Below are 24,097 nucleotides of genomic sequence, written 5' to 3' on the forward strand. Positions count from 1 at the left end.
TAGCCTTTCCATTTCTGAGCATATAACCAAAAGAATTCAGAGCAGGGTCTCAAAAAGATACTTGTACAACCTTGTTTATAGCAGTACCCACAATAGCCAGGTGTGGAAACAGATGAATAAAAGGATCATCACCAGGGGAATGGGTAAACCAAATGTGGCACATACATACTCTGGAGTGGTACTCAGACTTATAAGGGAAGGAACTTCCACATGCTACAACACTGATATACCTGGAGCACATGCTGAGTGAAATAAGTAGTCACAAAAAGATAAGTACTATTATGATCCTACTTAAATGAAGTTCCTAATATCGAAATGAGGTACCCTAGCTGTGAGGAAAGGCGAACGAGTTGTTTCGTGTGTAGAGTTTCAAATTCACAAGCTGGAAAAGTTTGGGAGATGAGTTGCAAAGGCACTGTGAAAATACTTCATACTACTGTACTCTTAAAAATAGTTAAGGTGGTAAATGTATTGCTATACTTTTAAAGATAATTGGTTTCTGAGTTCATGCTGTTCAAGTAAGAAATAACCAATTTGTGTCTTAACAGTTCTGCGTTTTCCAGTTGGTGAGCACTGAGAATAACCGATATAGTTTAGATCACATTTCTTCACTATTCACATCTCAGGTAGGTTGGATCATCCTTTGCTTATCATACATTTACAGAAAAAAAGTATTAGATCCAACATGACTATGTTGTGAAATTGATGTCTTCCAATGGAATATATGTTGTATACAAACAAAATTTTATTTAGGTTTTAACAAGGTCATTTTGCACTGTCTTGTTTTTATGCACTTGTTAGTTTCTACCAATATTTATCATTTATTAGATTTAAGTAGCCATCAACTACTGTTTTCTTTCTTGTTTTTTTCACATTTCCTCCCAGGAGACACTGATTGACTTTGCCTTAACCTCTACGGATATCTGGGCCCTGTGGCATGATGCTGAAAACCAGACAGTTGTGAAATACATCAACTTCGAACAGTATGGGTCTCTTAACCTCTGCCATCCTTACCCTACCTTACCCTAAGTACTTTCATACTAGCAAGAGAAGACACAAAAGCTTTTTTATGTAGAACCAAAGCCAAGTGTTTTCATTTAAAGGAGTTAGCCCTGGGTATACCCATTGTTAAGTCTTTTCTGAAGTATCTCCTTTAATGTTTTGTGGGTTTGGATTTTTTTTTTTTAACCTATTGGTTTTCATATTCACTCTCGCTTAGTTTTAGGATGAAAGAAGACCACAGGTGAGGATGAGACTTCCTTTAAAAGATAATGAAAAAATATATAAATAAAAGTAGTATGAGTATAAAATTATAACAGCTAAACATTGATAAGCTCTAATATTGCATATATTTAGTATCCAATTTTTTTTTTTTAAAGATTTATTTATTTATACATACAGAACTGGGGTACAGGCCAGAGGAGCAGGGGTGGTGAGAGGCTTCACCAGAGACAGAGTGGGGAGCAGAACAGGCAGATCAATGAAGTACACTGCTGAGGGGAGCAGCGGGCGGGTCAGGAGAGGTCTGCCACACCATGTGGTCACCTCCGGGGCAGGCAGGAATCGAACTCATGCGGAAGCGGCTTTTAGATTCTCAGTGCTGTGCTTTAACCCGCTGCGCCACCAGGGAGGGCCAGTATCCAATTTTTTAATGTATGTTTAAAAATTTTAAAGAGTTAAGAGTACATTTTAAAAAACCAATTTTGAATCAAACACTTATGTAACCCCTGAATACCTGTGGAAGATTCCCTGGAACACAAGTTGTTATCCCTAGAATGAAACTTTAAGCCTAGTGCTGTTTCATAACCTGATTCTTTTTTTTTTTTTTGAAGATTTATTTATTTATTCATACAGAACTGGGGTACAAGCCAGAGATGTGGAGGGTGAGAGGATTCACCAGAGACAGAGCCGGGAGCAATACAAGCAGATGGACGAAGTACACTGCTGAGGGGAGCAGCGGGCGGGTCAGGAGAGGTCTGTCCGGCCATGTGGTCACCTCCGGGGCAGGCGGGGCTCGAACTCATGCGGAAGTGGCTTAAGCTTCTTAGTGCTGTGCTTTAACCTGCTGTGCCACCAGGGAGGGCCCATAACCTGATTCTTAAACTGATCCTAACACACCTCAGAAACATGTGAGTTCTCCATATGCCTATGGACGGTACTCAAGCAAAGTGACAAGCAGATTCGGGAGCAAGGTGAGAGTTTGAGTCCTGGTTAATTTCTAGCTGAGATTAACCCTGAGGCTTATTTCCCACATTTGCAAGATGGGGCTAACAGAGCCTTCAAGTAATTACTACGCACACTCCATAATATCTAGAACTGTAACTAGCGTGCTGTCTAGTGCCTCGTAAATGCAGACTAGTGGTCAGCTGTTACTTGTAGAATTCTGTTCAGTTTTAATTTCAGGAAGGAGCTGCTAACATTGACAGGTGTACTTCTCTAAAAGCAATCGTTGGGGCCCTCCCTGGCGGTGCCGTGGGTTAAAACAGCACTATGAAGCTACTGCAGCCACAGTTCCATGCCCGACCAGGGCAGTGACCAACATGGTATGGCAGATTTGTCCTGAATATCCTGCTCCCCTCGGCAGTGTATCTCAGTACATCTACCTGTTGTGCTCTGATGAATCCTCTCACCCCCCCCTTACCTCTGGCCTATACCCCAGTTCTGTGTGCCTAAATGAATAAATCTTTTTAAAAAAAAAAGCAAACTTTGCCAAGATTAATTTCAATGTTTTTAATAAAGCAATCATTGCAGAGGTTCACTGATGGAGTTTCCCCCTTCCCAAATACTGCCAGCAGCATAAGCTTCATTGTTCACCATTTTATGTAGACTCATGGACTTTTTTTTTCTCTGTAGTAATGTTGCAGGTCAGTGGAATCCAGTTTTCATGCAGCCTCTGCCAGAGGAAGAGATTATTATTCGAGATGATCAAGACCCCAGAGTAAGCAGCACTAAAGTCTTACGAAGTTAATAATTTACCCTGACCATTAGCTTGAGGAGAATCAATTACATTAGTCAGAACTCTTATAACCTATGGTGACCAAAACTTACATCACATCCAAGCTTAAAAAGATTGGTATGTGTGACTGAGAAGTTCAGGGTTACCTGATGTCAGCCATGACTGCAACAATGCCTTCTGGCCTTGATCCCTCAGAAGCACAAAAATACTTCTTTCCCAAGTCCTGGAGTTGATAGTCATTGACTGGCTTGAAACATGTTCTAATTCTTAGTCACTCCAATCAGAAGGAGTAGAATATTCTGACTTGGCATGAGAAACACTTCTGGTCAAGGTCTTGTCATTGTGGAGGGTATAAAGTCAGTTGCATATGGATATAGGAGGAATTATTCCTCAGAGAAAGATGATGGATTTGTTAATAAATGAATTCTAAACAGGTACAAAATCTAGATAGCCGTGTTGGTTTTGGCATATAAGTTGAAAGAAGAGAAAGTAAATGCTATGAAGAAAGTTTCAAAAGATATTGCAGCCAGGAGCGAAGCAGGCCAGTTTGTTTTTCAGAGATATTCTCAGGACATATTAAAGAAAATGCCTTACTGTTATACTTTTAAAGATGATGGGCTTTGAATCTGAAACTATAACTGTCTGTGGATTTGGAAAAATGTTTTAAGTATCTACAATTGAATATTGCTAAATTTTTTTTTTTTATTAAAAAGTTTATTTTTACATCATTTTTCACATTTTTTTTTTCATCTCAATTGTAATCCCCACGGGTTTCCCATCACTAAATCACCCCTGTGCCACCACCATAGTCCCGTGCATTTCCCTCCCTTCTCCCCCCCCCCCGTTTTTGATCCCATTCCCCACTCCACCCCCACAGAATGTCTCTGGTCTATGGTTGTTCATTATTTTTGTTATTTTCTCGCCTGGTCCATTATACTCCTGCTATGAGTGAAACCATCCGGTATTTTTCTTTCTCTTTCTGGCTTATCTCACTCAGCATGATCTTTTCCAGCTCCATCCAAGTTGCTGCAAAAGACATGTGTTTCTCTTTTTTGGTTGCTGAGTAATATTCCATTGTATATATGTACCACATCTTTCTAATCCAGTCATCTACTTTTGGGCATTTGGGCTGCTTCCATGTTTTTCCAATTGTAAATAAAGCAGCAATAAACATGGGGGTACAAGTATCTTTTTCAATCAGTGCTTTTGTGTCTTTTGGGTAGATACCTAGGAGTGGGATTGCTGGGTCATAGGGAAGCTCCATGTTTAGCAGTTTGAGGAACTTCCAAACAGTTTTCCATAGTGGTTGTACTAGTTTGCATTCCCACCTGAATATTGCTAAATTTTTAATACTAGATGTTTATCAACATCTGACTCATCTAAAAGTCCAATTCATATGCTGATTATTAAAATGCTTGTTTATTCTCCTTCACTTTAGTTTAGCAGAGGGAAGAAAACTTGGCTGGGTATCAGATTTGCTACTTACTAGTTTCATAGATTCAGTCATATGCGATATGAAGTTTTTCATTTTATTCTCTACTTCCTTTTCCCCACATCAAGAGTTTGCTCACAGTTTTTTGTTTTTTTTACATATGGTGCCTGTAATTACTGGTTCCTTCCTCTTGTAGGAGAGCCATCAAATGAGTACTTTGGTGGTGAAACCAGTTTAGTTGTTCTCTCACTGATGTATTGATATATTGCCACTGAAGTGAAGTTGCCTCTGGATTGGCACTTGTCAAGCTGTGCTTAACAGTGGGCCCAGCAAGGGGCTCCATGAGGAACACACCATTTTCAGTATTGTGCATCTAGTTGACTCAAAGACACTGCAGTCTACACTTTCAGTGTAAAAATATGTAACTGTTCTACTACTTGTCTTTGTTCAAATATAGGATAAATTTCCAAGTTCATGTAATGGAAACGCCTATGTTTGGAAAACCTCCAGGTTTTCCCAAATTTTAAGCCTTTGTAGAATAACTGATTTTTGTTTTAATGTTCTAACAGGAAATGTATTTGCAAAGTCTTTTTACACCAGGACGATTCATAAATGCAGCTTTATGTAAAGCGTTACAGGTCAGTAAGAAAATGTTTAATGTTTAAGACTTTTATTGCTAATATTTATAATCACTTAGTTTTTACATTGTTTAAACTAACCCTTTTTGGTATAACTACATATGCACGTATATATTTATAAATCTCTTTTTGAAATGGGTTTTTTAAATTGTGTGTGTGTGTTTTCATTGAATAAGACACTCACTGGAGAGGCCATTTTCTCAATGACTAGTGAAGCATGGCATTAATAAAAGAAATTTGTGCCTATATTGTTGTTAAAAGATGTCATACTCCACTTTGTATAATCCTTTCCTCTTTGAAGTTTCTTTTTTTTTTTTTTTTTTTTTCATATTCATTTTCATACATGAACTGGGGTTTAGGCCAGAGATGTGGGGGGTAAGAGGATTCAGACAGAATGGAGAGAACAGAGAGATCCACTAAAATACACTGCTGAGGGGAGCAGTGAGCAAGACAGGAGACATCTGCTATGCCCTGTGCGTCAGCTCCCTGGCTGGGATCAAATTCATGCCACAGTAGCTGGATATAGCTTCGTAGCACTCAAACTTTAACCTCTGCACCCCCAGTGAGGTCCCACTCTGTATAATCTCTATAAACTTCAAAGAAACTGTAAATGTTTTCTTGGTTCCTTTTGATTGTACTGTTTTTACCCTTTTGTTGTATAATGAAGGTCTAACTTGGTTTAGGTTCAAGAAAACTAAAAATTTAGACATCAAAGTCACATGACTTAAATGCTTAATACTTTTGAAAGGATTTTTAAAAGTTATTTAAGGCTTCCTTAAATTTCCTCTTACCTTTATGGATTTAAAATAAAATAGAGCCTCCCTGGTAGCTTATGGGTTAAGTTTCAGGGCTGTTGAGTTGTGGCCTGAGTTCAATCCCTGGCCAAGGAGCTGACTCACGTGGCCCAGCTGACCTCTCCTGTCTTGCCGCTGCTCCCCTCAGCAGTGTGTTTCAGAATATCTGCCTGTTCTGCTCCCCACTCTGTCTCTGGTGAATCCTCTCACCCCCTGTACCTTTCACTTACACCCCAGTTCTTCTATGCATAAATATTTAAAATTTAAATAAAAATAAAATAGAATAAATGAATTTAAAGTATCCTTTGAATCACCTGATCTGACTTCCCATCCAAAGTAGAAATACTTTCTGAGGCTTCTCTGATAAGACTGCTGTTTAACTTCTGGGTGTCACTGCCTCTAGTGATAGGTTTCTCACTGAGTTAGTGTAAACTGGGTCATTTAAAAGGTTTACCCAGTATTAGATCAGATTTAGCCTTTCGTGGCTAAATTTTCATGGCTTCTTTTAGATCTTTATAGAATATATTTCCTACAAAGCAACCCTACAGATATTTTGAGTCCTTCCATTTTGTCTTCTCCAGATTAAATTTACCCTGTTCTCTAGTTTTCTTTCAGGTAATAATATTTTCCAGATCCTTGATTTTTAAGTGCAATCTTGAGTATCTGGCTGTTGCATCTTTTCTGTCTTCTTTCTGATAAAAATTGAGGGTGATGTAGTCACTGTCTTCAGGTGTTTTTTTTTTTTTTCTTTCATCCTATCTGTACTTCTTCCTTGTTAAAAAAGTCAAGAATATGAGGACAGTTCCTCATGCTGTCTCTTGCAGTAAATCACTAATAAGGCATTTACCACACGTTTTTCTTGGAGAGCATCATCCCATGTGACTCACCTGCATCTCTACTCTGCTTACTTCCTGCCTGTCTCAGGATGGAGAGGTGTGCCATCATCTTACACCTTCCTTCCTGCTGAGTAGTGTTTCTGTAAAACACCCTGTTACAATTCTTTCAAATTCATGAATTTTTGTAGTTTATGCTATGCTATCCTCTAAAAATTTTCAAACTTGATATGATTTCACACACAGAAGTTATGTGCACAGTAGTAGGGGTAAATATGGATTCCAGGGTTTTCTTTTTTTATTATACGACTGTATATTGTTGCAGTGAAGCTTTTTTTTTTTTTTTTTGAATGTTTGGTGTTATATAAACTAAAATTTCTCTTAATTTTAGATTTTCTGTCGGGGAACTGAGAGGAATTTAGATCTTTCCTGGAATGAACTAAAGAAAGAAGTCACTTTAGCTGTTGAAAGTGAGGTGAGGTGTTTGGGTAAAGAAACACCAAGGTTAAATAATTTCTTTCTATCTTGATTTACAAAGGAATTACTCATATTGTTCCCTGGACCTTGTAATAGAAAGGATACATATTTAAACCTTTTAGAGAACTAGACATAGACAGTTTCTGGCATGTAAAGCATAAGGAATACTGATTAGCTACTATTTAGCATAATACCATATGGTTATTATTTTGAAAAAGAAATATCCTGAATGATATCAAGAGTTTCTTGTGTTTTTTTTTTTTTTTTTTTCCCTCAATCAGCTCCAAGGAAGCGTGACAGAATATGAATTTTCCCAGGAGGAGTTTCGAAACTTGCAACAGGAATTCTGGTGCAAGTTTTATGCCTGTTGTCTTCAATATCAAGAAGCCCTCTCTCATCCTCTTGCCCTACATTTGAATCCACACACAAACATGGTGTGCCTGCTGAAAAAAGTAAGCGAGCTGAAACAGAAAACTTTGTTAGACAGCAGTTCCCTGGTCTTTTAGAATGGTAGATCTATTGTGTGTTTAGTTAGCTTTGGGGTTTTTTTTTTTTCCTTTCATTTATGTATAGCCTTTTGTATGTTTTTGCACAGAAAAAAAAAATAACAAGAATAGCACAAAAAGCTTCTGTATATTCGTCACCCAGATTCACTGTTTGTTAATTTCTATTTGTTTTCCCTTTCCTTCTCAAACCACTTGAGAGCTGTAGTCACCTGCTACATTTTAGCACGTGTCTGAGAGAAGGTATTCTTACATAAGCACATGTATTCTAACATAAGCACAGCTCAACATAAAGGTCACGCAATTTGATATTGGTATAATATTATTCATTTTATATTCAATTTCACCACTGTGCCCGTAGTGGCAATCCAAAGGCTTGTATATATTGTCAGTTTTTCTATCTTAATCGCAAACCGTTGTCAGTTTTTCAAAATATTATCCTTTTCTGAAAATTGCTGTTGTATAGTAATGTCCCTCAATTTGGATTTGTTTTGTGTTTCCTTATGATAAGATTCAGGTGTCAATTATTTTATACCTTTAAGCATCCCTGAGAAAATGTAATTGGAAGACTTATATTTCCAGGGGTACCTGTCTTTCCTTGTGCCTTCATCGTTAGTGGATCACTTGTATCTTCTGCCTGATGAAAACCTTTTGACAGAAGATGAAACAACCATATCTGATGGTAAGTAGTAACTGAGATTTCCTTGGTTAAGCTTCCTTCAGGATCTATGCTTTGTTTCAAATGGATGTAGAAACATTGTCGCTGTGACCTTTCCTGGTCAACTTACCACATTGTAGATATATTAAGAAAAACTAAAAAATCCTAGGCCTCTCTAAGACCTCAGGTATATGCTTGGGGTTTACTTTTTAAGACTTTATTTTGTGCTATTTTAGTCATTAGCTCTTTGTTGGCTTGAGACATGAATGTTAACTTTCTCTTACTCATAGATGTGGATGTTGCTCGGGATGTCATATGTCTTATAAAATGCCTTCGGCTGATTGGAGAGTCAGTAACTATGGATATGTCAGTAATGATGGAAATGAGTTGTTACAACCTACAGTCTCCAGAAAAGGCTGCAGAACAGATTCTGGAAGATTTGATCACTATTGATGTGTAAGGAGAATTTAGGGTAAAGTGCATTTCCTAATGGAAATTTAGCAATTTTTAGTGCAGAGGTCAAGTGTTTACTGTACATACACATGTGCACAAAGTAGTATTGGCTTAAAGTGAGTTGCCATGATTATAAATAGGTGTTTCAGCTTTCAGTTAAGATCTGGGAACAGATCTTATATTCTGTTATAATTTATATTCTAGCTACTAATTACCTGAGCTTTAAATTCTAAATTGAACAAATACTTTTCTAGCATTCATTTTATCTGTCAGTTCTGAAAAATTGAGGGAAAATTTCCCATGTAGAAGGTGGAATACCTTCTGTGGTAGAATGATTATCACAACTCCTTTATTATGAACCTGGTTTTCCTAGTCCGTGGAGAATTCAGCTTAGAGGACACATAGAGTCTGTCTTGTGTTCCCAGTAGTAATAGGAGTTTTTTATTGTCCTCATAGAGAAAATGTGATGGAGGATATTTGTAGCAAACTGCAAGAGATCAGGAACCCAATCCATGCCATTGGACTTCTTATCCGAGAAATGGATTATGAAACAGAAGTGGAAATGGAAAAGGGATTTGACCCAGGTAACTGATAAAATAGCAAATGTGCCTCTTTGATTTAAAGAAGACAGTGTTCTATTTAACTTTTTTTTTTTTTTCTTTTTTCATTACAGCTCAGCCTTTGAATATCCGAATGAATCTTTCCCAGCTCTATGGCAGTAGCACAGCAGGGTATATTGTGTGCAGAAGTGTGTGTAAGATTGCCAGCACTCGCTTCCTTATCTGCCGAGACCTTTTGATCTTACAGCAGCTATTAGTGAGGCTAGGAGATGCAGTAAGTATTATTCGTAAAACCTAAAAACTGGTCTAGGCTTGCAGACACAACATCAGAATGTCAGTTCTACCAGCAGAGAGACTTTTGTCTTTGCTCACTACTTTATGCTCTGCTTGCCCTTCATAAGTACTTTGTGTAAACATATATTGAACTCAGAATTACTAGGATCATAGTCTAAAATTACATAAGAATATAATGATGCAGTATTCAACCTTTGTTTGAATAGTGGTGGGAAAATTTCCCAGGTTGATGCTTCCAAAATTGCATATTGTTTATACTGCTTTGGTTACCAAGCAATCAGGAGAGAAGAAGAAGAAAAAGCATGTCTGTCTGCAGTACAGGATTTATCCTCACCACAGTTTCAAGGTTGCAGAGTTTCTTTGGGATCTTTTCAGCTCCCATTCTGTGCTTCCTTTTTTGCCTTTTTCTTCCTCTTAGGCCACCAGTACTTGTTGCCGTCTTACAATCATACTTGCCTCCCACCCTACTGAATGTTCCAAGTTCAGAAATTACCTTTCTGCTCACAGTCAGAATTCCCATTTGTTTCTCAATCAGTAACTCATCCAATCTGACAAGGAAGCTATCTGATTAATTTCATATTAACACATAAACAGCTCAAAGACTTTTGGCGCTCTGGAGATATTTATACTTTCTGCTTTGGAATTTATTAGCTCAAATAATGGTAATAGGAAAATATCTGATACAAATAACAAGATTCGTTTACCACCACTAAGGAGACACCAGGAACCTCTTGAATCTGTCCCTTAGTGTTACTAAATTTTTTTTTTTTTAAAGATTTATTTATTTGTGCATACAGAACAGGCCAGAGGCTCAGGGGTGGTGAGAGGCTTCACCAGAGACAGAGCAGGGAACAGAGCAGGCAGATCGACAAAGTACACTGCTGAGGGGAGCAGTGGGCGGGTCAGGAGAAGTCTGCCACGCCATGTGGTCACCTCCATGGCAGGCGGGGATCGAACTCATACGGAAGCGGCTTTAGATTCTCAGTGCTGTGCTTTAACCCGCTGCGCCACCAGGGAGGGCCTAAATTTTTTTTTAATCTTGTAGATTCTTCTACTTTTTAAGGTAGCTTTTTTTTTTTTTTTAATTAAAATCCTTGTCTTTTTTTTTTTAACCAGGAGTAATAGATGCTCACTGTAAAGCCTTTATTTATAAACCTTTATAAGGAAGAAAATACAAATTCATTTGTAATTATAATCCATTCAGTGATAACCTACTATTCACATTTTGGTATATACCCTTTTTTTTTCCCCCATTCCTTTTTTTCTATTAAAACAAATAGTTTTTTGTTTTATTTATAAAATTACTGTGGATACATAGTACTTTCTGTACTGTGGTTTTTATTCTTCTGCTTTACATATATATAAATTTTCACATTTTTAAGTTTTCCTCTACAACATTTTTAGTACTTAACCTACTACAATTTTAATTAGACCCGTTTCTTTTTTTTTTTTTTTCTTTTTCTTTTTAAGGAGTTATTTATGCATATAAGAACTGGGGTACAGGCCAGAGGTGCGGGGTTGGGGGTGGATAAAGGACTCACCAGAGACAGAGTGGGGAACAGAAGAGGTGGAAATGACTGAAATGCACTGCTGAGGGGACAACCAGCAGGTGAGCCAGGAGAGATCTGCTGTGCCCTGTGGGTCAGCTTCCTGGCCTGGAATCGAACTTGTGCTGCAGTAACTGCAGATAGCATCATAGTGCTGATTTAACCCTTGCGCCACCAAGGAGTTACCTGTTTGTCTTTTTTTTTTTTTTTTAACCTTCTTCTGAATCTTAATTTATCATTACTAATTAATGTTTACTTTCTCACCCCGTGTGTAGGTGATTTTGGGAGCTGGTCAGCTCTTTCAAGCTCAGCAAGACCTGCTACATCGAACAGCTCCCCTACTCTTGTCTTACTATCTTATTAAATGGGGAAGTCAGTGTTTGGCAACTGATGTTCCAATTGACACACTGTGAGTTTCACTGTTCTCATTTTTTTCCCCTAAATCTTATAAATTAAATTAATTTTTCCTTTGCCTTAGAAAAGTTACATGCATTATGCTGTAACATGGTTTGCCTTTAAGAATCAGAGAGCTTATAAAATCCTTCATTCATTATTAACAGCAGCCTATAAAAATGAAAGTAATAATTGCATATTTAGTGTATATTATATATTATGTATATTTAAAAGATAAAACCCTTTGAAGTCAAGATAATAAGATCAGAAGGAAAATTAGACTTTTGTTAGTTTAAGATTCATACTTTCAATGAAATAACCCATCCTGTTTGCTCCAGCAAGGTAGCAAGGCTTTTCATGGTATGAGTATTTAAGAGGAATTTCTGCTCTATCTCTCACTGAGGAATCTCTGAGTGCTATGATGGGTCACAAACTAAATCATGACATGCTTTCTGGGGTTTTGGTACTTTCATGGAACATATATATACAATTTACTAATTAAATTGACATTGTTAATGCTTAGATAACATAATGTTTGGCAAAGGAGAATTCACTTTTTTCTCTTCTCACAGGGAGTCTAACCTCCAACACTTGTCAGTACTGGAACTAACAGACTCTAGTGCTTTGGCAGCAAATAAATTTGGTAAGTACTGGACTGTGTATGTATTTTGTTTTAAATTTAGTATTTATTACATGTTTATTAAACAAATTTGCCATCTTTGCTGTAGAAAGGTTGCTCACTCTCTTTGCCCTTTGAGATAGTAAGAATAAGCCATGGACTGAGATCTTTGGTTGTGACAGAGGGTTCATGAAATCATAGATTGGATCAGACATAAATTAAGGGTGTTGCATAGATGTTATGTACACATAGTGCTGCTGCTTTTCTGTTACATTATGCTATAGTGATCAATTCCATGACGTTATTATTTTTTTAATTTAATAAGTAGCTGTTGTAATCTTTCTTAGTCAGTAAGGATGCCATAAGGATCCCTGTCATGCTTGAGAAACATGGAGAATTTGTTTTGTTTTGCTGTAAAATTGGAATCTTGGGATTGTATTATACTTTCTAGGGAAGATCCTTAGGTATAGTGAGATTAGCAAAAATGAGTACAGTGTTGATTTATGGCTTGGTGATTATAGTACTTCAAAGTGTACAAACTCCTTTTATTTATATTGCTTTCATGTATACCCATGATGCACTTTATACTTTAAAATGTTAAAAGTGTTCTTTGTTTCAGACATAAAATTAATTGGTTGACTGTCTTAGTTAAAAATTGATGTTGCCATTACAAGTTGGTGATTGTTATAACTTTATTTTGAAGTATCTAGCCCTCAGACAATTGTGGAATTATTCTTTCAAGAAGTTGCAAGAAAGCACATTATATCTCATCTCTTCTCTCAACCAAAGGCACCTCTGAACCAAACTGAGTTGAATTGGTCTGAGATGATTACTGCAGTTACCAACTATTTATTGCAGCTTTTGTATCCTTTCATGTAAAAGCCTGTTGGGAATATTTTCCATATCTAAATAAATAGTCTAATGATCTTATTCTGCCTGTACATGAAGATTATTGAGAGATATTTATTCCCCAACAAGGAATTCTTTTCAGTTACGTACAGTTTCTTATTTATATTTTGTTCTAACGTTGAACCTTACTGTATGGTGCACATTTATTTAATACCTAGATTCCTTTTAAAGCATTCATCAGGCAAATATTTAGTGACGTCTCTATACTGGCCCTTTGTTAGGTACTTGTTGTCAGTTAGCACCAGTAGTCTCCAAATGCCTGTGCAGTGTACTAGACAGAATTGGAATGACCACTAGGGGTGAATTCCATGCTTTACCCCATAGTTAACTGATCTCTAAGCTAAGTGGCTAGCGTCTTCTCTGCAGCCTCTTCTCTCCACAGGCAGAATGTGAACACAGCCCCCCACTAACACAGATTATGCAGTAAGCTTTCCCATATTTGGGGAAAAATCTACTTTTTATGCCCACAGTACGGTATATACGTGACGAGGTGTATAGTACATGACCTTTTAATTCCGTTCGTGAGATATTAAGGATATATAGTATGAGGAAAGGATGTGTTCTGTCACCTTTACCTTGTTTTCTAAAAATTAAACTATTTCATGTGTATATATAAGTTTTGCCCAAAAAGTTTTAAAGATCTCCTTATCCAACAACTAGATGGCCTAGCAACCCTGGTTGTCTCTTTCTAGAATGTTTGATGGGAAATTGTCAGTATGTACAATTACAGGTGAGTACTGTTAAACATCTCAGTTTCAATCATTCTTGTAAAGAATGGGATTTCTGTACTTTTCTTTGTAGATGTCATCTGTACTTTAATTGGGTTTATAATAAAAGCCACAAAAATTTAAATTTAATTGCACCAAAAAAAATAGTCCAGAGAGATTGTCACTTGATAGTATCATTTCTAATGTGTTTTAATTTTGTTAGATTGACAAGAATAGGTTTTAATCATCAGGTGGTTTCAGGAATGCAGCTTTTTTTCTTGATTCAATTTAGAAGTGATTTGTTTTCTAATCAGAAAGTATCTTTTATGCCTTTAAGGACTATATTCAACTGCTCCACCCCTGGTGTCAAGTCAATGTTGGTTCCTGCCGATTCATGCTGGGACGGTGTTACCTGGTTACGGGAGAGGGACAGAAGGTAAGCTGTGTCTGAATGAGGAACCAACTTCAGTGCTATCAGAGACACTTGTTTCCATCTAAATTGGAGGGTATGGCGTAGAAGAATAAAAACTAAGGCTGCCTATTTCCTCATTGTATTTCTACATTTCCTAGTTTTTCCCGATACCATAATAACATAAATTTTCAAACAGAAAGACAAGCTTAAAGGCTTACAGTGAATTTACATTCACCACATAAATTCTACAAATGTTAACATCCTGCTTTATTTGCTTTTGTATATACATTTACTAAACATGCATCAGCTTATGTTTTAACTAGTGGTATTTAAGTTTAAAGTGAGATATTAAAGAAAAATTAAATAATATTTCAGAACTTTGAATGGCAGAATTGTGAAAGTAAACAGCCCCTTTTTTTTTTTCACTTTTTTTTTTTTCACTTTTTTTTTTTTCACATTTTGAAGGACAGCATAATTTGGAAAAGGAGAAAGAAAGGTACCTGCATAGTAACAGGAGGGCAGGAAAGCAGCTTTAACAGCCTTAAATTATTTTCTGTTTTGGCATTCCTTACTACATGAGCCCCTAATTTACAGCACTTAGAATTGGAATGATCCCTTCTAGTCACTTTGTACTCTTTTCTTTCTCCAGGCTCTAGAATGTTTCTGTCAGGCAGCCTCTGAAGTAGGCAAAGAGGAATTCTTGGACCGCTTGATCCGTACAGAGGATGGCGAGGTGGTGTCCACACCCAAACTGCAGTATTACGACAAGGTATATTGTGTCATGGTTTTGTTCTTTTGCCCAAGTTGGTATAAAAATGTAGCTGAAATACTTTGCTTTGGCTTTTTATCAGAGAAAAAGAATATGAAAATTTAATTGTTCCCTGAACTTCCAAATTCTCTTTCCAGTGAAGAGAAAAATTCTTCTGAAATTTTGCCTGGAGAAATTAAGGAAATATCTGTTCTTAATCAAATTTGATAAATGTTTTTTCACATAAGTGAATTTCCCCTTACATAGTTTTATTAGCCTTAGAATTTTACCACTTAATAGTACTCTTGCTGATGTCTCCTAGAATTAAGTAATGTTATATTTAGCACTCATTTATGATTTCTTAATGTGGGTGCTGGTCACATGAAGGTTTAGTTAATATGTATGTTTATGTAAATATTTACATACATGCAGACTGAGCTTAGTGAACATAGGCTTAGACACATACTTGGGATTTGTATACACACTGTAATTCAACAAAAAGTATATCCTTAAAAAAAAAACTATGGGGCTCTCCCGGGTAGCACAGCCCGTTAAAGCGCAGCACTGTGAAGCTGTCTGCAGCCACAGCAGCACCAGTTCTATCCCCATCAGGGAGCTAACTGACCCACATGGAAGCAGACCTCTCCTGTCTTGCCCACTGCTCCCCTCAGCAGTGTGTTTCAGTAAATCCACCTGTTCTCCTTCCCACTCTGTCTCAGTGAATCCTCTTACCTCCTGCACCTTTGGCCTACACTCTAGTTCTTCCGTGCAAAAATAAATAAATTTTTTAATAAAATAAAATTTTAAAATAATAAATAAAATCACTTATTACCTAAGCAGTCTATAGGAAAATCCTATAGTATATTGTTTTTTCTTTCAATAAATATTTACTGAGAGCCACTGTGAACTAAACAATAAAGACAGAATTGGGAACCAATGGGACTGATAAAAAGTTCTACAACAGTCCTGCATTCAACAGTAGAACCTAAAGGAAAATCCTAAATATTAAGAAAGTCATTTCTGTCTTGATTTAATCTTACCTTGTTATCTTTCTAATTCATTTGAAATTGTAATTCAGTTTGAAATGCATTACCATGTTGATTTTTGGTGGAAATATCTTCTAATTTGTCGTTAGGTTTTGCGCCTACTAGATGTTGTTGGTTTGCCTGAACTGGTTATCCAGTTGGCTACATCGGCCATAACTGAAGCAGGTGATGACTGGAAAAGTCAGGTAAGATTTAACTGTAATCTAATTGTTCCTCTTTGGCTTGCCCTGAATGTGTTACTATAATTTCTATTATGCTTCTCCACCTATATTTTATATTAGGCTACTTTAAGGACATGCATTTTCAAACATCATTTGGATTTGGGCCACAATAGCCAAGCTTATGAAGCCTTAACCCAGATTCCTGATTCCAGCAGGTAATACTCTCATAGTCTTTAGAGGAGACAATTTAGCAACCCTTTTTAATCCACTAAGACAGTTTACCCTTATCCTTTTCTTTCTTTCTAGGCAGCTAGATTGTTTACGGCAGCTGGTAGTAGTTCTTTGTGAGCGCTCACAGCTACAGGATCTGGTAGAATTTCCATATGTGAACCTGCATAATGAGGTAATTTTATTTGTCTGACCATGTCTAGAGCCAGAGTGGTTGCCAAAGTGGCTACTAACTTTGATACCTGATTGTTTTCTCTTCTTCAGGTTGTTGGAATAATTGAATCCCGTGCAAGAGCTGTGGACCTTATGACTCACAACTACTATGAGCTTCTATATGCTTTTCACATCTATCGCCATAATTACCGAAAGGGTGAGCAGTTATAGCAATCTTCGTTGGCAGCAACCTTATCAGTTAAATTGTATTTTACAAAAATAATCATATGTTTGACTTAAGTAATTTTTACTTTATCATTGGGCAAGTGTTCTTTGTAAGCATTTGGGGAAATTGTGTGAAGTGCAAGATTAGCTTCACCCTTTTGAAGATGACCTGCTTGCTTTAAGGCTAAGCGCTTACTCCCTTTCTCTGAATTCTTAATCTTAAACTTTTCATGAGATGTCCACTGAGATTTCATTCTATTTGTATCTTCTTTCAGTGTTCAAAGGATATTAATTTTTCTCTAGTAGCATCTCGAGCTTCTGTTCCTGGTTTTTTGTTCTTGTACCATTTTGTCCTTTGTTTTTCTTTGTTTATTTTTGCTTATCTTTTAAGAGCAAGTTGCATACATCATGACGTTTCGTGCAAAGATATTTAAGCTGTTATCTGTTAAAGACTTTTTTTTATATAACCTAAGTATAATTGTTAAAAGAAAGATATGTAGTCTTGTGAATGAAATTTAGATGTAATGTTATCATTTGATACACTTAAACACAGAGTTTACCAACTTTCATAATTTTTTTATGCATATTCCTCCATACTGCCCTCACGTAAATGACATGTTAATTCACTTCTATTGTGTCTTTAGTTTCCTTTAACCAGGAACACTTATTTTAGCTTTATTTACCACTTTACCTTCTATGGCACATATGTTTCTGAAGAGTACAGGCCAATCACTTCTGTAGAGAATGTATCTTAATTTGGATTTGTATGACGACTAATGAAGTCTTTGTCAGAACAGATATGAGTGAAGCGCTTGTTGTCTGCCTTAAGTCACATTTCACAGTATAATCATTGTGGTTCCCTTTGGGAACTTCCAATGTTTTTACACCACTTATACTCAGAATTTTTTAATTATTTACAGACTTTGACTTATACCTGAAACCTATGTGATGTAATCTTATTTCAATTAAAGTTACTTTGAATAAATAAAATGTTAACTCCCCCCCCAACATAAAAAGAAATTTTTATCAATATCTTACTGATTTTCATTGCAAAGAATGAATGGAAGATTTATAGGCTTGTTTGTAATTGTAGATTGTTTTCTTGAATCATGGCCAAGACTAGTTCGAAATTAGTCTTCTGTATTAGTATGTACATTAAAAGTAACATTCTACAACATTTTTGTTGAGCTTTTTTTTTTCAGTTGTGGTAAAATACAGATAATATAGACTTGCTCTCTTAATCATTTTTAAGTGTTCAGTAATAAATATATTCACATTATTTTGTGACCAATCTCCAAACTCTTCCTCTTACAAAACTGAAAATCTATACTAATTAAACAATGACCTTATATTCCTTCCTCCCCTAGTCCCTAGCAACTACCATTATACTTTCCACTTCTATGAATTTGTATAGGATCTATTCTATTGTATAGAATCATACAATATTTTTTGTGGCCAACTTTTTTCACTTACGCCTTTGAAGTTCGCCCATTAGCTTCTGTCAGGATTTCCTTCCCTTTTAATACTCAATAATAAATGTAGCATATGATTGTGTATATATGTAGTATGAATGTATACACATAGAGATACACACACACACACACATTTTGTTTATCCATCCATCAGTGGACATTTGGATTGCTTCAACCTTTTGACTATTGTGAGTAGCTGCTAATGAACCTGTGTATAAATGTTTCTATAAGACACTGCTTTCAGTTTTGTGCGGTATATATCCTCAGGTGTAATTGCTAAATCATAGGGTGATTCACTGCCAATAGTGCATAAGGATTCCAATTTTTCACATCCTCAGTACTACATGATTTTTTTTTATGATTTTTAAATTAAATTCAAATTTGCTTAATATTTAGTAAGTGTAACATTCTCTTTGTATCTCTAAAGTAATATGTTTTTGAAATTCTAAAGTATAATTTATTATTGCCTGATAGCTGGCACAGTGATGTTTGAGTATGGAATGCGTCTTGGCAGAGAGGTTCGGACTCTCCGGGGACTCGAGAAGCAAGGCAACTGTTACTTGGCAGCTATTAATTGCTTACGACTTATTCGTCCAGAATATGCATGGATTGTGCAGCCAGCATCTGGTGCAGTGGTATGAAAACTATATCCTGGAATTTGGGGATCATTTCACTTAATTGGCTTGGATTTTTCAAAACTACTACCTTGTTTTGCTTCAATTTATCTAAAAATTTTACTAGTATATTTGTGAACTATTATTGCAGCAATTACTTGTTAGTATCCCTTCATTCTCAAGTTCAGAATTATTGTATGAAGAAGTGTTGCAGGTTGGCTTTGGAATTAGACCTGACTATAACTTCAGGCTCATTGTTTTCCTTTCCTCTTGCATAAAAAAGGAAACGTGATGATGATAACATCTATCTTACAGAATTGTGGGGAGTTAAATGAGAAAATTTGTGTATATTGCTTACAGTGAGTGGCTAGTGATCAATAAATAGTAACTGCTCTTTTTTGCAGTCATTTTTGTTAATGCAATATGCAGTAATACTAGCTGGGGCTTTTTTGGTTTGTTTATTAGCACTTATCTCATCCCTGGTCGCGTTTTAGAACTAGTACCTTCACCGAGAAGCTCCATCAGTTTCCCCTATTCACACTGAAGCGTCTTCAGCATTTTCACTTTTCTAAGACATGGCATGAGAACATAGATTAGCAAGCCTCTTCTGTGTCTTTCCCAATGCTCTTTGGAGTCATTGTAGAGACTAGTCTACTCTTTCAAGTCATTTCTGTGGCCTCTTTCAGGTTATGATTTCCACCATCATCTTCCAGATTCGGTAAAACTGTTGTTGCTGGATAAAAGAGGTCTTCCAAATCTAATTGTTGAGTTGTTTTTTGTTTTTGTTTTTTAGTAAAACCAAATAAAGCAAAGCAAATAACCTACAGTAGTCCTTGCATCAACCTAAGCTCACTCATGATGTGCCATTTTTTGACCATGGAATATATTTTGTCATGGATAAGATCCATGCCATGAAAGTTAGGCCATTTTTGTCCTGAGTATCTTCAGTAATTATATTTTCTAAATGTAACTTTATCCTGCAGATCAGTAAGGCTCACTTCAAAAACACAACCCCTGAGGCAGTCAGATGAGATTTTGGTTCCTTGAGTTCTTATGACTATTGTTTTCTCAATATTTCTATATTGAACTTTGCTGATACTTTGACCTCATACCAATATTTCTTAGGAAATAGGTCAGCTACTTTCTTGGCTCCTTTTTCGCCATTGCTCATAGTTGCTTGTTTTGGTGACTAATGTTGTGTTGTCCTTCAGCTATTGTTTTAAAAGGCACACGCTTTGAGTTTTTCTTGGTGATGAATAGCCTCCTAATTACTTAATGTCGAATAGTTGCTAGATTTACTAAACTTGTTATCCTGGGTTTGGGTGAAGAATAATTCTGAAACCAAGAAAAGTTAAGTGGTTTATGTAGAGATCAAATTCATGTACTTGTACTCAAGAACAGATTACAACTAACTGAGCCAGTTCAGCAAGCAACTCCATTTCTATGTCTGATAGTTACAATATCTTTGTTTAGAGCTATACTCATTAAGGTAAATGTAACTTAGATTGAGAGAATTTGAAATTCTGAATCGCAGTTGATGGTTTCAAAGTAAAATCATTTTTCACAGTTAAATCTTGTTTTATCTTTTTAGTATGATCGCCCTGGAGCATCCCCTAAGAGGAACCATGATGGAGAATGTACAGCTGCCCCAAGTGAGTCAGTGACTCTTTGCTGGACAGGAATTATATTACAGTAGTATTCAATATGTAAGAAGTTAGATGCAGTATAGTAATATAATACAGCCAGTAGTTCTAATATGTTGTTAGATCATGTTACACTGTATACCATATATAGTGATTGTATTGTAAGATATTGTAAAGTTCCTTCTTCATGGTTTATTTTCAGGATCTTAATCTGTAAAGGTTGTCTGATAGTCCTTTGAACACTTCATATAACTGTCTGGGAAAGGAAAATGCTTTGAAGGGAGTGTGTGCATTTGTTGCTTGTTGTATGTAAGTCATCTGTTTTTTCAAACTCCTGTGATAGTACCACGGAGCCACTTCCAACTATAAAGAGTCTGAGCTCACACCTGCTTTTAATTCTGCCCCTTGCCTTGGGAATGTTCCTTTCTTGTTGATAAAGATAACAGTATTTCACAGTTGTAAGAGTTAAAATGGAATGACATATGTCTTGGCAGCACCTCCCAGCTGCAGTGGTAGTGCTTAGCTACTTTGAGTCATTGCAGCTGCGTGGTTGAGAAAGGGACACAGCTTTGTTTTTTATGAGCTTTTATTGAGCCTCCGTTTTCTCCCTATGTCCGTGCCTTTGGAAATCAATGGGTTCAGCTAACCTAATAGGCACTTTCTCTCTGTACTTTGGTAACTGAAAATACTTCCCTTTGATTTATAGCAAGTCGGCAAATTGAAATCCTGGAACTGGAAGATCTGGAGAAGGAGTGTTCCTTGGCTCGCATTCGCCTCACTCTGGCTCAGCACGATCCGTCAGCAGTTGCAGTTGCAGGTTAGAATTCAAAAGGACCAGACTGTAGACAGTGTATTAGCGGGAATAAAGTATGTCATTGTTAGTTTGAGATATACATCAACAAAGCTTGGGCTCATTTGCATAATAAATTGGTTGCACTAAATCCTTTTTCATTTCCACAGGAAGTTCATCAGCAGAAGAGATGGTTACGCTTTTGGTTCAGGCTGGCCTTTTTGACACTGCCATATCACTCTGTCAGACTTTTAAGCTTCCCTTAACACCAGTCTTTGAGGGACTTGCTTTCAAGTATGTATACATTTTCTTTCATGGTCTTAATTTTCTAGTGCAAAAAATAATCTAAAACTTTTCTTGAGAAGTCAGATGATCTGGCATTCCTTGGCCCACATTCCCCCATGACAAGATATAACCTGGGTTAAATAGTGGTGTCCATTTTTGACAAGGCCTGTTTTCCATTAGGACTTCTATTTCCCCAGTGAGCAAAAGTATTTCTTTTTTTCTTTTTTTTTTTTAAGATTTATTTATTTATGCATATAAGAATTGGGGTGTAAGCCAGAGGTACAGGGGTTGGGGGTGGTGACAGGATTCACCAGAGATCGTAAGGAACATAACAGATGGATCTACTGAAATATACTGCTGAGGGGAGCAGCAGGCAAGATAGGAGAGGTCTGCTGTGCCATGTGGGTCACCTCATTGGGCAGCCGGGGATTAAATTCAGGCTTTAGTGGTTGATAATGACTTGACTTGGTAATGCTGTGTCTTTAACCCCTGCACCAGCAGGGAGGCCCTCAGAAGTACTTCTTAATGAAGACTTATTCCTAAATGTTAGTCAAGTAATTTGTGAATTGGAAATATTTTTAAAACTCAGAAATTCATTATCAGTTTTCTCTTGAAAATAAATACACAGTTGGCCCTCCCTGGTGGCTCAGCGGGTTAAAGCACAGCACTAAGAAGCTAAAGCCAGTACCTCATGAGTTCGAATCCCGCCTGCCTTGGAGGAGATCCACATGGCGAGGCAGACCTCTCCTGACCCGCCCGCTGCTCCCCTCAGCAGTGTACTTCGTTGCTCTGCCTGTTCTGCTACCCTGTCTGTCTCTGGTGAATCCTCTCACCCTCCACATCTCTGGCCTGTACCCCAGTTTCATATGAATAAATAAATAAATCTTTAAAAAAATAAATAAATAAATACACAGTTGATGGCCGTGTGGGTTATGCAGTTGTGGGACTGTGAAGAGACAGGTGAGCTAATATCCCAGTAGTGAGTTCAACAGGAGACTAGAGCTAAATCTGTCATTTATCTCTGTTTTAGTAACAAAATAGGGTGGTGTTTTTCAGCATATTAGTTTACTGTGTGTGAAACTGTTTTCATTACAGATGTATCAAATTGCAATTTGGAGGAGAGGCAGCACAAGCAGAAGCCTGGGCCTGGCTAGCAGCCAACCAACTCTCATCTGTCATCACCACGAAGGAGTCCAGGTACAGCCCTGTAGTTCAGGTGTTCCCTGCCTCCAGCCTATGGTTCTTGCTCTGCTTAAATTGGTATCTAGTGATCATTTCACTACTTTTGTCTTTTATGGCTGCTTTTGTAGAAACTGAAGTGCTTATAATTCAGGGTGATGTCATATAGTTATTCAATCCCAGGACACCTTTGTCCATGAAATGTTGCTTCTCTTTCCCCTTCTTGAAAGGGGATATTATCATCAAGAAAATGTACTCATACAGACAAAAGTCTATATTTAATTGGCTTCATAGAGTGCTGTTGCTTCTCCCCATTCTTTCCCCTGAACCTACACTGCGTTTTGTCTTGGGGTCCTCTTTAGCTTACCTGTAACTACTGTTTAGCAATGTGTCACTCACCCATTCTGTCATACCTTCTTCAGCTGTCCTGTCACCGTATACTCTCCCCTAGTGTTCCTCATTAACTGAATGTAACTCATCTTTTCTTTCCAGATCTTTTACTGCCAAACCTTACTAACCCTCAAGAAATTCCCGTCCTCAGTTTACACTATTTGTACTGTGCTGCTTAAAACTTACTTTAGAATTGTAGTAGTCTACAGTTTATAGGTCCTGTCCTTTGACTTTAGTTTTCAACCCCAAAATTAGCATACAATAATTAATATTAAAATAAGAATTATAAGATAACTACAAGACACCTACATGACTATTTTTTAATTAGGCTTGGCCACCAGTGAGTTGAGCCAACTTTATTGTTTTTAGAAATTTAGAAAAATTTAAGTGCATTAAATAGTTGAATAAGTTTGTGGGTAGAGGGAAAGAAATAAAGGAATCTTAGTCATCTGGTTTCTTGAGTGACCCTAATGTTTGTTACCATCAAACTATATTAATTCAGTTGAGAGCTAAAGATTTTTTTCTTGTGAACACATGTTTTGAATGGTGCTATAAATGTCTATGAGGAATGCGAAACTAATCAGTCCTTTCTGTTTTTTCAAGTGCCACAGATGAAGCATGGCGTCTATTATCAACTTACCTAGAAAGATACAAAGCCCAGAATAACTTATATCACCACTGTGTGATCAACAAGCTCTTGTCCCATGGGGTGCCTCTGCCAAATTGGCTTATAAACAGTTATAAAGTAAGTATCAGTTAGAAGGTAAGAAATAAATAGACTTACATACTTTGGACAGCTTCTTAAACACTAAATTTACTTCAAATTGCACATGAAGTACTAGGTGTTTAGATTTATAGTTCTACAAACTAGTAATTAAGTTAATGCCTGCTTTAGGGCACAAACAATGAGTATATATTTAAAACATTGAGTAAGTACATACCTCACACAGTGTTTATTCCATGGGGGAGGGGGGGTAA

The 24,097-nt window shown here is 36.8% G+C and overlaps 1 protein-coding gene across 2 annotated transcripts in view; it reads left to right on the plus strand.

Annotated features, from left to right (window-relative positions):
• Positions 1-24,097, plus strand: part of NUP160 (nucleoporin 160kDa) — a 36,706-nt gene that overhangs the window by 8,253 nt on the left and 4,356 nt on the right. Inside the window, exons 8-33 of one of the 2 annotated variants that reach the window (XM_004682811.2) lie at positions 549-626; positions 886-983; positions 2,854-2,938; positions 4,958-5,026; positions 7,045-7,128; positions 7,412-7,582; positions 8,216-8,315; positions 8,582-8,747; positions 9,201-9,328; positions 9,418-9,578; positions 11,421-11,554; positions 12,111-12,181; positions 12,861-13,020; positions 13,727-13,796; positions 14,111-14,209; positions 14,835-14,954; positions 16,069-16,164; positions 16,261-16,355; positions 16,447-16,543; positions 16,633-16,738; positions 18,693-18,853; positions 20,424-20,484; positions 21,182-21,292; positions 21,436-21,559; positions 22,646-22,747; positions 23,723-23,864. In XM_004682811.2, the coding sequence (XP_004682868.1) occupies positions 549-626; positions 886-983; positions 2,854-2,938; positions 4,958-5,026; positions 7,045-7,128; positions 7,412-7,582; positions 8,216-8,315; positions 8,582-8,747; positions 9,201-9,328; positions 9,418-9,578; positions 11,421-11,554; positions 12,111-12,181; positions 12,861-13,020; positions 13,727-13,796; positions 14,111-14,209; positions 14,835-14,954; positions 16,069-16,164; positions 16,261-16,355; positions 16,447-16,543; positions 16,633-16,738; positions 18,693-18,853; positions 20,424-20,484; positions 21,182-21,292; positions 21,436-21,559; positions 22,646-22,747; positions 23,723-23,864 (2,889 nt within the window). Of the gene's footprint in view, positions 1-548; positions 627-885; positions 984-2,853; positions 2,939-4,957; positions 5,027-7,044; positions 7,129-7,411; positions 7,583-8,215; positions 8,316-8,581; positions 8,748-9,200; positions 9,329-9,417; positions 9,579-11,420; positions 11,555-12,110; positions 12,182-12,860; positions 13,021-13,726; positions 13,797-14,110; positions 14,210-14,834; positions 14,955-16,068; positions 16,165-16,260; positions 16,356-16,446; positions 16,544-16,632; positions 16,739-18,692; positions 18,854-20,423; positions 20,485-21,181; positions 21,293-21,435; positions 21,560-22,645; positions 22,748-23,722; positions 23,865-24,097 lie in introns of those variants that run through there. The other variant, XM_012725712.1, reaches the window with a different exon arrangement.

This window comes from Condylura cristata, unplaced genomic scaffold, assembly GCF_000260355.1.
Source record: "Condylura cristata isolate star-nosed mole 26May11 unplaced genomic scaffold, ConCri1.0 scaffold00015, whole genome shotgun sequence".
Classification (NCBI taxonomy): Eukaryota; Metazoa; Chordata; class Mammalia; order Eulipotyphla; family Talpidae; genus Condylura; species Condylura cristata.